Genomic DNA, 15,251 nt, shown 5'->3' with positions numbered 1-15,251 from the left:
CTCAGGGGTCCGAGTTAAATTTCTGGCCATTGGTGGCCAGTCATTTCCAAATCGATCCCGAGTTCCCTCTTCACTAACCTGCACTGACCAGCATGGGTGAAGTATAGTTAAACGACCCCCCTTGTGACCACTTACTCTGCGGGGAGGCCTTTACCCAGCAGTGGATGAACAATAGGCGAATAATTACTTATTGCAACGAATAATGAATTAATTATCAGTTGGAGTATCAGACCAGATTTTTTAATAACAATGTTTTTTTTACGTCAACGCGAAACGCGGCACCGCACGGTATCCACTCTTGTAGACTCAGGGGCGCGAGGAGGAACCACGGACGAGTGGGGAAGGCAGCAGCGAGACGGTGAAATTCACCCCGTAAGCTCTGCGGCCTTCTATGTAAATTACGTCGTTATCGCCCAATGAATGAGTGTTTATACCTGTGGGAGGAAACCGGAGCACCCGTGCGATGAATCTTGTGGAATTTAGCATTTATTTCTGAGCCGCCTTCTGGCGAGGCCAAGGTATGGCTTCCTCCTCGATGGCTACAGGAAGGGAGTATCCGTAACATTTGTGCGATCCACCAACCCTTGCTGCCTCCACAGTGTGTTGGATTACGAGCGCGAGCGTCCTTTAAATTCCATCAGCTGCACGGGCAGAGAGAGTGTATGCCTGTGAGCGTGAGCCACGCATTTCCCGAACTGTGCAATTCTCTCTACGCCAACATTGAAAGTCGCTGACACAAGGTCCAGAGTCTCGACCTCTCACGAACGCTAATCTTCGTCAGTGACAGCACAACTGCAGGGGATTGTCAACGGTTGACAGTAGACTTACGAGACTGAGAGGCATTATCGAGTGAGGAGATAGATGCAGGTGAGCAGTTCAGAGTTCACCTTTACCGGATGTGAAGGAGGAGGGTGATAATTTCCAAAGTTTAGCAGTAGAGCATAGAAAAGAGGGTTATGGGTTCCAGAGTTCATTAGCAGGGGGTGCAGAGGAGGAGGAAGCGAGGGAAACGGTAGTTCAGCAGGGCTGGTGAGACAATGAGTAACATGAGGACAGATGGGGTGCAAGTGAGCCTTCACACCGATGAGCAAATAAGGTCACTGCAAGAGAGAACAAGTTGGTGACGGAGTGTGGCAACGATAAACAAACTTCAGAAACATCTTTGCGGTTATCTCCTACCACATTCACGCAACGTGGAATGTCTCTGCCGGCGGGCACCGCATCTCGAGCCACGCTCGCGGGCTCAACATCTTTTGCGATAAAAGAGTCCGAAACGTGTCACGCGAGAACGCTCGGTATGCGGGGTCGTCACGAGAATAGACCCGCGTTGATTGCGAGCATTATCTCAGCGAGTGTGAGGTCACGCAGAAAAAATGCGCGAGTGTATATAACGTCTCCCGCCCGGTGACGAATTTTTGCGAGTGCCACACGACTCGGATGACGACAGAGGCCGCGAAGGTCAACGGGAGCGGGCAACTTGCACAGCTCGACGAAGGATGAGGGAAACTAGCATCGACGTCTGGCCTTGTACGCCGTGACATTTCCGCCCATTGCAAAAGAGGCGGGGCGGGGGGGCGGCCGAATAATCGTTTTTTGAAACAGCACAAAGCGGCGCGGTGGAGGGTGCGGCACGTTTATAAAAGCGGCGCGACGGGTCGCGCACGAGGGCGGCGTCTCGCACGCCACGGAGGACACCGCGGGCCACCGACTCGCCGCGTCGCGACCCTGGCGTGCCGACGACGACGTGCACGACCCTCGCGATTCATCGCTCGGATTTCAAAAGGCTGCCGTACCATTCACGCGAAGCGACCAACGCATTCCGGCCGCGGTTTCGAGATTCGCGTCCGCACGTGCTCGTTGACGTATGCGCACAATGGCGGCCGTATCTACGTGACGCACCAGCAGAGGCAGCGCAGGGCTGACGTGTCGGTTGGAAATACGGAAAATAACTTCTTGGGAAGTCGATCGCTGCTACCCTTATTCACAATGTATTTTTGGGTGAGATCGCGCGAGTAATAAAATGTGTGTCCGTACACCCTCCTCCACCCAACATATTCAACAACGGGATCAAACCCACAAACTTCTGGATACCAGGTGAGGTAGTTCACATATCGCCACTGTGGCGTTTACCATTTCAACGTCACTTAAAGCTATTTCCGTCCAAGTACGTCCGAAGCAGCGGTATTTTACGAGCATTTACTCACTATCAAGATGGGTGGTGGACACATTATTTGTATCCAAATCCCACTCCTAATAGCGCAACAAACCTCTGCCCGAGTGTAAAGCCACTTTATGACCGTACTGACGACGACTCGCCACATCTTTAAAGTGTCTGCAATGCTCCGAAATCGTGGGCCTGCCCTCCTTGTTCCCGAACACGACGCACTCCGGCCCGCAGTGGGAGGGGGGAGACCTCAGTCATATTCAGCCCCCCACCCCGACGCCACGGGGGCTGCTGTGTGGACACCTCACCCTCAGCTCCGATGGAGACCAGCTTGACGCCCTTGCTTGCGATAAAGTCCAGCGCCTTGTTGACGTTGTTGATCTTGTGGACGCGCATCTTGCCCTTCTCGGGCTTGGGAAGACGCTCGCCTGCGCGGGAACAACCACGGGTTATTATTTTAAATACGACGTCCCTCGGCAGAGCAACACGACGCGTGTGGTTTTGCCATTGCGTTGAATAGGGTCCCGCGGTTCATGTGGATTCTATAGATCGTGCACCGACAGATGTGCACTACTTGAGCATATTGGCAGAGGAAAGTGGAAACAAATGACGAAATGTGCAATAGACACTTTGACCGACATTCAATCCATTGTAGCTTCTAGATTCATACGACTTTAGGTTCTAGATTCACACACGCTAGCACATTTATTATGCAGATTCACACAAACGGCTGAACAGGTCACCTTTGTTTATACGGAGTCCTCTTGCCAATAACATCTGGCAATCCAGCAGCATTTGTTTAACAAGGCCGACTCTTGCTGATGACATGCAAGAAGGATCCAAAACCGGTCCAGAGTTCGCTTAGTTAAACAAATGCCATTGGGTACTATTGGTGTGTAAAGACAATACCCACCAATGGACTCACTTAAACATGTTTGTGTTTACACGTGGAGACAGAGCTCAGGAGTGAGCTGCTCCGCTCACACAGTGTAGATGCTGTTACCCACAATCAATGTGTGATACCGAGCGGCACCGGGAGACCATGGCGATGATCTTGCGCACAATTGGCCGTGTATATTTATTTATTCAAAGCTGCTGCGAGTCGAGCCTGAGTAATGACGCTGAACGCATTCGTTGACGGGCCTTGGGCTGTGCGCAAAAGTCTTCGAGCATTCGACGTTTCCCATCGGTGCCGCGCCTGCACGTCCGGTCATCTTCAGCGAGAGGACCAATACCTGTGGGCTGCGCGTCCGCGGTCTGTCGACTACACCGTGCCACGTCGCCCGGTACCGTTTGGTCAGCCGCTCTGACTTTAATTAATTTATTTCTACCGTTGTCGGTGGGGAAGAACATTTGTGTTCTTTGGGTTTTTGGGGGCTGCTCTGGTGACCCGAGCACCGCTGGGTGTTTCTGTCCAGGAGTGTGGTCACTAATTACGACAAAATCTGTCGGCCCCTGATAAATGTGACCGAGGCGGTCCCAGCGGGAAGAGCAGCACTTGCTTCACACTCAAATCCCAGTTCGGGGATCACCTTAGTCTGTCATCCTTCCATGAAAATGAGCACCACTTTGTTGGCGAGTCAATGGTGGCTGTTACAAGTTTTGTGACCTGCGGCGCGGTGGCTGAACACCGGGCGGATGAGGCGACACGGGTCGGTCTGATAGACCGAATCCTAGACAAGAGTGGAGGAATTGATGAGTGAAGCTCACGGGAAAAGTAACAACGGCAGGAGCGATAGAAGAGTGGTAAGGAGGCGGCTGACTGCCGGTGGGCGAGTGACGAGAGTGAAACGGTTGATTGCTGGATCGTCAACCAAACCTGACTGCTCCTTCACCTCGACTTCTATCGGGGGCAGCGGGGGAGAAACTGGGTTCTGCAACACCCCCACGAACATAATTTGAGTAAAAAAAAACAGATCAGTGTTGATATCATTGAACCAGAGCAGGCTACTGTGTGCCAATGTCATCGCCGGAAAAATGTCATTTACCCCGAGACCAATAGACTTTGGAACTGCGTGGCCTTTGGCAAAGCAAGCATAAACATTTCATTATAAGGCCCCTGCAGACAAAGCACGCCAACGGATATTCCAAATGCAGGCACACATTTGTCCTGCTCGCGAGTAACAAGAAGGCCTCCATCTTGGCCGAAAACTGGCCGGGCATGTTTTTTTTCTAACCCGAGGGTGCCCGACACACCTTTGTGTGGGAGTGCCGCACGCTACTCGCTACACTCCCAACTATTCTGGCCGGCATTCCTTCGGCCCAATAAAGACACAGGACCGGCGGGGGCATTCTGCATTTAAAACTGCGCATAATGGCACCACGCTAGCGCGCGTACACAAACACACGCACGCACAAACACGAACACACACAACAGGGGACTCTTACTTCAAAGAGGAGGCTTTCGTGAGCCAATAATTGAGTGCTGAAACATCATGCGCGCAAAGTGCTCTTTAAAACAACAACGGAAGAACGCTCAACAAGAGCAAAAAGGCACAGCCGCGCAATTGCTTGGCTCGGGCAACTGCTGGCGGAAGAGCTTTAATCTGGAGGGAGCTCTATAGAGAGCCACTTTAGGAGGGTATTTTGGTCTACTCCTTCCACGCTGGCCAGACGTCCTGGAAGATGTGGAAGTATCCACACGCTTTGAATGAATGTATGTTGTGGGGAGCAGTGGTGTAGAGGTTCGCGCTACGCTGCGCTACGAATTCGGCAACCCGAGTTCGATTCCCGCTCACGGCCAACAATAGTGACAATTATAGTTATCTGCACCGGTCCTGGGCCTCCCCTAGGTCGACTCAGCCTCAAATTAGTACCTGGTGCAGTGTGTAAACATCGCCACTGGGAAGACAAAGGCGGCCGGGCGTGGTGCTGGCCACCCACCCCTTCGTGTGCTGTGCCGGCCTTCATCAGTGCTCACCAACAGCACTTTCCCCAACAGTCGGTTACAGGCTATACGGGGGATCTTTGTCTTTGTTTTGACCTTCTTTTGCACAGTGTCGTACATAGCCAGCCATGGTGAAACCGTGGCCGGACCAGATTCGGGGAGATTGATTTAAAAAATTTAAGATGGAGAAACTCGTTTCGACTGCCGCACCGGGACATTGAATGGGACCGGTGATCTCCGGATCGCAAATCCGGCGTCCTAATCGTCGCAGCGTGCCAGCGTCGAACATTGAACAAAGAGTCATCGCCAAACGTGTAAAGTGGTCACGTGAGCCCGTGCCCGGAGCTGCTGTAATTGTGCCACACACGTAGCGCAACCCCCGCGCCTTCAAGCCCTCACAGACCAACATGGTGAAGTGCGGTCAAATAACACCCAAGACCTGGGGGGCGGGGGGGGCGGTGGAATTGACAAATGGGCTGTGCATGTAGCAGACTAAAACACAACCCGCCTGAGTAACGGGGATTTTTACGAGCCTCTTTGCAAAGGACCGAAAGTCAATAATGGGGGGGGGGGGGTCCCATGGAGAGACTGGCCCCCTTCGCAGGAATGTGGAATTTCCAGCGACCTGGGCCACTCAAAGTCGTTGAAGGTGACGAGGGCTGCTCGACTGAGCTGGAGGCGATCTGACATCTTTCGTTTTTACGCGTGCGGCTCCCCCCCCCCCCCCTCACAGAGCGATCTGCGAAATATTTGGCCCGGCTCAGCTATTACTGTACGCAAGCCTCTGACCACGTCACCCGGAACGCACCCAATCTCGTCTCATCTTGAATGCCAAGCAGATTGGTTGCTGGATAGTGCTCAGACGGACGACTCACTACGCACGGCAGGGCGTTTATAGGATGAGGGGTAACTTTGTGGGCAGCGTAGGGCGGTGCGGCAAAATCATTCGTCGTAATGAACTTATAATGCTCCGTCCCCGCACTGACCAGCGTGGTGGAGTATGGTCAAACAATCCCCTCGATTGGCGTGACGTGGGTCAGACCTTCATTCATCAGTGGATTGATGAAGGGCCATATGATTATTATCATTATCGACACGTACTCTAACCAGCAGGTATCGATGACTGCATCAGAGTAAATTGATCAGGTGGTCACGAGTGGTGAGGTCAAGTGTGGGTATCCCCCCCCCCCCACTTCTTCCATGACATCTATCCAGTGTGGACGAGGAGGTCAAGGTGCCCTCTAAACCAGTGGCTCTTAATTTGACTGCAGCCTGCACCCCCCTTTGGTTCTCAATCGTAAAAAATGTACAATGTTAATAAACGCACAGGTTTGATGAAACAAAAAGTTGTACTTACACGCACCATCCTAATTTGTGTTTCAAATTAGTTACCTTCTCAAAAATATCTGGCCATGTCTCGTACGGGCATCTCGCACCCCAGGTTAACCACTACTCTCTTGCGAGTTTCCTCGACGGAAACCCTTCCGGCAGCTGTGGCACGCGCAAGCAATTGCAGGAGTGCGCCTAAACTTTTGCGCACAATACAGAGGCGATGACATGGCACGACACATCTCCGTGTCCGTAATGTGAACAAGCGCGAGCCTGCAGAGTTCCATCGCCTCCGTTGCACAAGAGCCCCGAGTGACTGCTGTGCTTGCGCAAGGCGCAAACGTCGACCCGTTTAGTTGCGGGCAATTTGCGAATGTAGGGCACCGGGGTGCGCGGCGTGAGATCACACGGCGAGCGACGCCAGCGAACGATGTCACCGCGGCGATGCCCCCACTTTACATAAACCCCGAGCACTTTGGAAGTCCCTCTCCAAAGAAATGACGAATAATAATAATAATGATGATGACATCTTGTCCCACGCTGTTGAACCAGTAGTCGCTCACTCTCGACGAGAGAGAGAAATAGAGAGGAGGAATCAGAGGCGAGACGGGCGGGAAAGCAGCAGCTGGTCGGCGAGCCGGCGTCAACAATTGCCCAAGCTCTGTGATCCTAAATATATATTAAGGTGTTACTCGCCAATTCATGAGTGTTTACATGCGAGATGAAACCGGAGCACCCGGACTCAGTTGCCTCTGTCAACTGGCACTGCGTGGGATCACGTTGACCGCCAGCGTCGCCACCCTCGTGAAATAAGTCAATGGTCATCATCACTGTCATCATCACTGGCACCCATGCACCTATCTCCCCCCCCCTTCCACAAGCTGTGGCCACCTCCCACAGTTCCGTGATGCAACAATCCACCCAGCACCTGCACAGGAGCTGATTTCATCGTACCTCGTGCATAGTATAAATATTGCCACTGGGGAGACAAAGGCGGCCGGGCATGGTGTTAGCGACCCACCCCAAATCGTGTGCCGTTGCCGGCCTTCACAGGTGCTACTTGCGAACGGCACTTGCCCCGCAGTCCGTTAAGGCCACAACACGGGTGTTTAGTTTTTCCTGTTGTGTTCCCACTCACTCGAGATGACTTCAAGCAGCAGCATGAGCTTCAGGCCATCCCGGAAGTCCTCGTCGATGCTCTCGATCTGCGTGCCGGCCTTGCGCAGGTGGGAGTTGCACCATGCTGTGAACGTCTGCGGAACACACAACGGGCAAAGCGATCAACGCTCCGTGAACATTAACTCGGAAACCCGGAATGCAACTCATTTGCAAGAGACCGACGGGTCCCCTACTGCCGTGCGTCGATTGCGAGCACGCTGGACATGCCACGCAGAGATCGCCGGTTTACGCTTTGAATTCCTAGCGCGGCAGTTGCAACAAACGGGGCCCGTTTCTTAAATCCCCTTCCCCAGCGGTATAAACAGGCACGCGTCACAGTTCATCGGAAATGGGCGCCACGGTGGCGAGATGTTAACTCTCTCGCCTGGTATACAGGAGGTCGTCGGTTGGATCCTGACCCTGACATGCATATATTTAGAGTTTTTATGTTCCTCCCATGGTTGCGTGGATTTTTCTCCGGGTCCTCCGGTTTTTCCCTCCACATTTAGGAAACACGTATTTAGAGTATTTGGCTGCTGTAAACTCCCACGTGATAAGCCACTTTGCTGGGCTATCATTTGTGGCCAGGTGGCTTCTGCCTTTTCTGATCAAATAAAAAAATGTCGCGTGTGTGGGGGTGGTGGGGTAAAGTACGTGTGCCCACATCTTCCAAGACGTCTGGCCGGCGAGGACAAGTGGCTCTAGAGCAGAGATCGTCAACCTGCGGCTCCGGACCCGCATGAGGCTCTTTACGTGACCTAGTGTATGTATGTATTCACTTGCATTGCGACTCTTGAAATATTGAACTTTGTACCGAATTCGAAAAAAAATGCCTCATCTTGTTATTTTTGTTGCCGACCCCGGCTCTAGAGCTTGCTCTAGCGGAGGCCCCTTCCACCTGCAACGGCGTGAGCGGAGTGCTTGCAGGGCTGCACCTTTGCCTTTATAACAGGCACAGGGAACGACGCTGCAGCGGGCGTTGTTGTATCAACAATCGTGGCTGTGTGGCACAAGCGGCCGCCGGGTCGCAGCTGTGTTTTCGCCGTTGTTTTAAAGGCCCAGTCCTCAAATTTAATTCCACTCGAACAGCGGCCCACGTAAAACCCCGCTCGAGACAACTGCCCCCCCCACCACCACCTCCCACCTCTGTACGGCGAAACCGGTAGCTCCGTAACGACCCCCACTTTAACGAGTGCAACCGACACCCTTTCGTTCGAGGCCCGCAGAGAGCCGTCATTAAGTTCCAACAATACGCCAGCTACACGGGGCAGCCCTCCATGAGAGACTGCTCCATTGTGGGCACAGCCAGGATGGCTTGTTGGTACAACACAATCATCTGATTTGCGAGCGAATGAGCCGATGTAAAGCGTTTCATTACTCCCCGAGCCATAACGTTCCACACAATAATGCTACAGATTGAGCGAGAACACACAAACACAGAGCACAACTGTGTTCTGTCGAACCCCAGGCATTAATAAATATATTTTATCGTCGCCGGTCTTACTCGGGCAGGCGATGCAGAAAACAGAGTTCGGCTTGTATGTGCATCGAGCCGTAAACGCGCCGCAAAACCGCACGCTCGGTTTGTATGGAATAAAAGTTTGAGCTTCCTTGTCCCCGGGGATGACCTCCAGTTTTGGGTGATGAGCCCAGCGAACCGGTCGTGGCAGAGGGACGACACGGCCGGCAGAATTGGCGGATTCATCCGAAACGACGAGCCACTTCGTTGAGCTGTCATTTGTGATGGCCAGATGGCTTCTGAAAACGGGGGCTAACGTAGCTCAGTGGGAGCCTTACCTGCTTAAATAAATAAATAACTTTGCCCTCGCATGTCTCGGATGTTGTTCTCACCGGCGGTCAAAATTTGCTACCGAAAATCCAAAAGAAGACCGCTTGTGTTGCGATCGAAACGTCGTGGGGTTTTTTTTTTGCCTCGTTTTTCTTTTAATTTAGCTTTTTTTTTCTACGTCACTTTACCAAAAGAACCAAGACTATGAATTCCTGCAGTCACGAAAGTTAAGTCTAAATTTGCTCCAGAAGTTAACAGTGTGCTTCATATGAATAGCACTGGTCTCTGCCATGGGAATGTGGAATTTCCACCCCCCCCCCTCCCCCCGTTCAACCCTGTACCAGCGTGGCCTTGTTTAAAGGGAGGAGTACAAACCTCTGGAGCGGGGTGGGGGGCACGGCGGAGGTCGATGTCAAACAAACGTTAAACAAACGGTAAACACCGAGCAGAATGAGTTACGATACGATCTCTGCTCTTGCCTATTGTGCATTCTGCTCTGGCCCCCCCATTCCCCCACCACCACCCTCCCCCTCCATGCGAGGAACGGCTGTCGCTACGCCCCCATTACTTCCATGTGCTCATTAGTGCAATTTGTCCACCTCCCTCCGGCTACTGCAGACAGTTTGCATATCACCGTCATCATAATAAGAAGCAGATAACCATAATAGTCATCATCATCACCGAATGAAGTATGCGAATTAAATCAAGGACACCGCTGAGAGGATCAGTCCGTGTGAGTGGGCATGGGTTACACGAGAAAAACCCGCCATCGGGGGCATTCATCATTAAAAGGGGGTCTCTCCGAGCCCCCCGTAACCCCCATCCCCGGCGTTACGGGTCTGTCACGCCCGATGTTGGGTCAGTTGAGCGGCGAGACGTTGCGACGATTTAAAAACAGAACGCCTCTTGTGTTCCCACTGCCCTCAATTCGCCCGCGTATTAAACAAAACACAATGGGCGTCGCTGTGTACGCGTGTCCTATACCCTTGGTACACACAGCACGCACGCACGTACAGGGCGTACACAGCGTACACACCGCACAGGACCTTTAATTAAAACGAGGTGAGAAGCATATTCTTGGTTCTTTTCGTTAAAGTCACGTAGAAGGGAAATAATAAAATAATAAAAATATAAAACAATAAAAATTCTCACGACGTTTCGACTGCAACACAAGCAACACAGCAAGAACATTTTTCAAATTTTCAAATTTTTCAAAATTTCTTGCTGTGAATTTCACACCTGATGACGATTGCTTGTGTTGCAGTCGAAACGTCGTGAAAATTTTTATTGTTTTATATTTATTTTATTTTATTATTTCCCTTCTACGTGACTTTACCGAAAGAACCAAGAATATGAATCCCTGCAGTCACGAAAGCTTTAAATCAAAACTAGGTGAGAACCCTTTAATCGTGGGACAGCGGTGCCTCGTTTTACGTGGACTGTGAAACATTACAGAGCACGGTGAGGACGGGCTGATCTACAATGTGAATGCTTAACACCTAATGCGGCGAGGTTTGTGCGAGTGAATATAAAATGGAATATCTTGCAACTGCGCGATTGTGTCAAGGTGAAAATAGCAGGCAATCCATTACATGTTCACGGGCACATGACGCAACTTATTAGAAATACTATTGTCATGTTCTCTCAGAGTGTTAGTTTAACTAAAAGTGTTTGATTTGTTCGTGTTCATGAACAGTAGTTTTTGTCATTAAGCTACAGAGGCATTATAACCTCAATGTTATCTGTCAGGACGTAAATGTAAGATAACTTTATGATCACCTAAATCCAACCAATAATCGGGTGAGGGGTAGCGCGTCCCTTTCACAAGCAGGAAATAAGATTGTCGGCTATTTTAAAACTTCGCTTTTGTCCTTTTGCTTTTTATCACGCGATTACATCACTGCCGAGGCAAGGAGGACCAAAAGAAAAATGCCTTTCCGGAACGATGAAACGACTGTAAAGGATGCGGTGGCGGTGGTGCTGGCCAATGACTCCGGAAAGAAGGACCCCATAAAGTCGCCTCCACTGCGCCCTCATTCCGCAAACCGCCCTCCCCCTCCACCGTGTGCCGCAAGAAACGAGCGGTTGCCTCGCTCCGTTGTCCATCGTTCGAACCCCAGATTCCTCCTCATCTTATCCGTCAGGTGAATCAACGGACCCGGCTACTTGCCCGCATACGCGCCCCAAATTTTTTTTCTCGAAGATAGAAATCATCACGGCGGGCCCACTTCTCACGTCGGTGGCGAGCGGGTGTTTAACGAGGTCTTGGCTTTGCCCGCACCTAACGCTGCCATCGGATAAACACTGGACATTTTCTTCCTCTGATTCAGCATCGAGAATCAATTCTCTCTCTATAAATAGGTCTTTGGATGTAGCGGCCTCCAGTGACTGCAGGGGTAATGTGAACCAATGGCATGCGGTGCAAAACAAGTTCAATGTACATACATACAATGCTTAACAATAACAATAGTAAGGTGAAGGTGTTTGTCAATCCACCGGGGGATGAATGCCTCCCCAGTACCGTGTCACGCATGGGAAGTTGTTTGACCATACTTCACCGCGCTGGTCACTGCGGGTTGATGAAGCGGCATACCACACAAACAAATAAAACACGTCAGCTCTTACGCATGGGATTCGATGCACACACCATGAGCAAAATAACAAATTTAAAAACCCAATGCATTGTGCCACCCCCCCCCCAAGTTGTGGACCGACGGCCAGTGACCTAACAGAGGGCACGAACACAATGTCCCATATCATGATCTGTCCTCTGCGGGCTGCCTCCCCGTGCCGCCCCTCAAGCCACCTGCGAACCTCGCGACCCTAAGAGCCAATCAGGCAGCAACCCCGGCGACTAAACCCCTCCCGACCTCCCAGCATCAAACCCCTTTCCCTGCCACCACCAGCGACCGCACGCAACGTACCTCGATACAAAGTGATCGATACGGAGATACATTACGATGTAATATAATGTACAGCCCCATTTCCAATCCACTGCCGGACGACCGTACCTCACCACGCTGGCCTGGTGAGGGTTGGTGTAGGACAGAAGAGGCCCAAGGAGCCGGTTTAAGATATCGCTTGGCATCGACAAAAGCCGCATCCGGGAATTGAACTCGGGTCGTTTGAGTTAACAGCGCGGGCTCGCCAACCGCTCCACCCCCCCCCCCCCCCTTCTTTTGAGCATAGTTGAGGGCTCCTTCAAAACTAATTTGCATTCGAGCAGGGAACGCGGACCGCTTCAAGACTGCCGCTGACAAAAGCTAAGAATGTGCGATATTTGTACAAAGATAACGCCAGGTGCCTCGCAACACCAGGGCGCACGCACATGCGTTTTGTTTCCTCACTCAACGGTCGGACGACAACACCGTTAATATATCGATTTACCGTGGAGCTTGGGAAATTGTCGGTCGCGTCGGCCCATCGCCTAGCTGCTGCCTCATCTGTGGTCCCCCCTCGTGCCTCCGAGTCGTTCTCCCGCTTCGAACGCAAGCGAATACTGTGCGGCGTGTTACAAATTTAAATCACTATTGTTGTTATTTTTCCTATTTAAACTGTTAAACAATTTTTTTTTTACCAGGTAAGGCCCACTTAACTATATAGCTCTCTTTCAGTAGAAACCTCGCCACTTATGATAGCTCAACGACATGGCTTATGTGGAAATGTACAGCAACCAAACACTCTAAACGGATCTTGATTCTAAATGGAGGAAAGAACTGGAGGATCCGGAGAAAACTCCACGCGACCACGGGGAGAGAGAACAAATTCACAGGCGTCAGGGCCGGGATCGAACCCACGATCTCTTGTGTACCAGGCGAGGTAGTGAACATTTCACCACCGCGACACCTTTGTGAACTTGCACCGCCTGCAATGAATACCATTCCCTGCCGTGTGAATACGGGTGCCAAAGTGGGGTCGCGAGGGGCCTGGTTGTACGCGGCGGCTTTTTCTGGGAAGGAATTTCAATGATTTGGCGCTAAACTTCCAAAGCCCTCATCACCCGAGCGCTTTTTGACTTTGAACGCCACGTTATCCAAAACAACGAGCTGTGGGGGGCAAACAGCTTCAAACCACAGGGGCGCCTGAGCCACAAGTATTCGACCCCTGGCAAAATGTTGCATTTTTTGCAGAGGTCGAAGAACCACCATGATCAATGCCAACCATCATCATTGCGCTGAGCATCAGTGTCAGAACAAGCACGGTACATGGTGCTCAACTGATACCCCAACCAAGCACAGATGTTATCGGTAAACCTCCCCACCAGGCCATTCCACTACCCGCTTCCAGTGGCCGAATATTTTTTCGTTTGCGAGTTTATTTCCCCTTTTTAACTTTTGGATACAGTCGAAAACTGTTCATATGTAAACACGTTATTTGGTGATGCTGCTGCGTTGGCAGTGGCGCACGGGCGCAAAAAAAAAAGTTACTCGACACGTTCGTATGTTAAAATAAAAACTCTAAACTGTCAGTGTCAACTCTCTTTTTGACATTCCCCCCCAGCACTTCCAAGAAGGCCACAACCTCCTCGTGTGGTCTTCAAGCGTAAGTTACTCAGCTCTCTGATGCGTGTCCAGGTGACATTTCGGCTTAATAGTCGCCAGCACGGGGAGCAAAAACGTTGGACATCGTGCTGAACAGCACGCGGTACACAGAATACGGTACGCAGCGAGCGGTACACAGCACGCGGTACACAGAATACGGTACGCAGCGAGCGGTACACAGCACGCGGTACACAGAATACGGGACGCAGCGAGCGGTACGCAGAACGCGTTACACTGCACATGGTACACAATATGCGGTACACTGCGAACACACTTCAGAACGCACTCCAGCAGCACCACCACGAAAACCTACGCGGCAGTACAACTTATTCCATCTTTACGCACTCGCTGCTCTGAAGAAGGGCCATTGCCTGAAACGTCAGCTTACGACAAGCTACATATTTACGTAATAGGGCAGCATCAATAACGGAGCCGGGTGAGTGATATATATCGGGGGGGGGGGGGTTTCTGGGCTGTCCCATCGCAACATTTTTCTGCAATTCCCAAAGCCACTGTGAACGAACGATATGAAGTATGTACGGCTCCTTCTCCACTGTGGAACACGTGCCACATTTTCACCCCCAGTGTTTGCTGGAATCCGTGAGGCAGAGCCAAAGGCATTACTGAGATCATGCGGAGACAGGGCGGCTCCGTGAGTCAGCTTAAGGGGAGATTACTTGCCCCGGTGCTCGCTGTTACTGTTAATTCCACTTTAGTGCAGCAGCATCATATACAACGTCAACCAATTATACGCTCCCCTATTAACCCGCAGTTCCCATTATCGAGAAACCTATTATCCACGCATTCATTGTGCCAATTATTCACGCCTTGTCCACAGACATTTGGGAGTACACTGCTGTATTCCCAAAGTGCCATCGAAACTTCGTATGATCCACACGTGTCTCTGGATAAAGGGAGCCACCCACAAAAGGAGAAAAAAAACATCTGATTATCTGTGGTTTCTGCAGTTACCAGAAATTGGTTTCGTGAAAGCACCAAATTCGTGATATTATCCAAGCCTGCCGATACGAGGAGTTATCCCAGAAGTGGCGGCAACGTCATCCGATTAGCTGCCATCTTCTGCCAATTGCCGCGCAGATAATAAAAACACGGAAAAGGCAAGCTGCACTACGACATGATCGTCGCGCAAGCATCGCGATGGCACACGCACTCCGCCATTCGCGAACGCCACGAGCGCGCCCGTGGCCACTGTGTCGAGAAGAACTCTTCGCAGTTATCATGACGAAAACTATGAAACTAAACATGTTTTATATTTTACCGGTTTCAGAAGCGACCTCGCCACAAATGACAGCCCAACGAAGTGGCTTATCAGGTGCAAAATGTATCACAGCCAAATACTCTAAATGCATGTCAATTATAAAT

The 15,251-nt window shown here is 51.2% G+C and overlaps 1 protein-coding gene across 1 annotated transcript in view; it reads right to left on the bottom strand.

Annotated features, from left to right (window-relative positions):
• The window catches only part of LOC144937228 (alpha-actinin-1-like), a 79,215-nt gene that overhangs the window by 41,233 nt on the left and 22,731 nt on the right, over positions 1–15,251 (bottom strand). The window contains exons 2-3 of the mRNA XM_078864605.1: positions 7,519–7,633; positions 2,473–2,592 (exon numbers count right to left, since the gene is read on the bottom strand). Coding sequence (XP_078720731.1) covers positions 2,473–2,592; positions 7,519–7,633 — 235 coding nt within the window. The remainder of the gene's footprint in view (positions 1–2,472; positions 2,593–7,518; positions 7,634–15,251) is intronic.

Source organism: Lampetra fluviatilis, chromosome 18 (genome assembly GCF_964198595.1).
Source record: "Lampetra fluviatilis chromosome 18, kcLamFluv1.1, whole genome shotgun sequence".
NCBI classification, from domain to species: Eukaryota; Metazoa; Chordata; class Hyperoartia; order Petromyzontiformes; family Petromyzontidae; genus Lampetra; species Lampetra fluviatilis.
The sequence above is the reverse complement of the archived record's forward strand: the minus strand, read 5'-3'. Positions and strand labels throughout refer to the sequence as shown.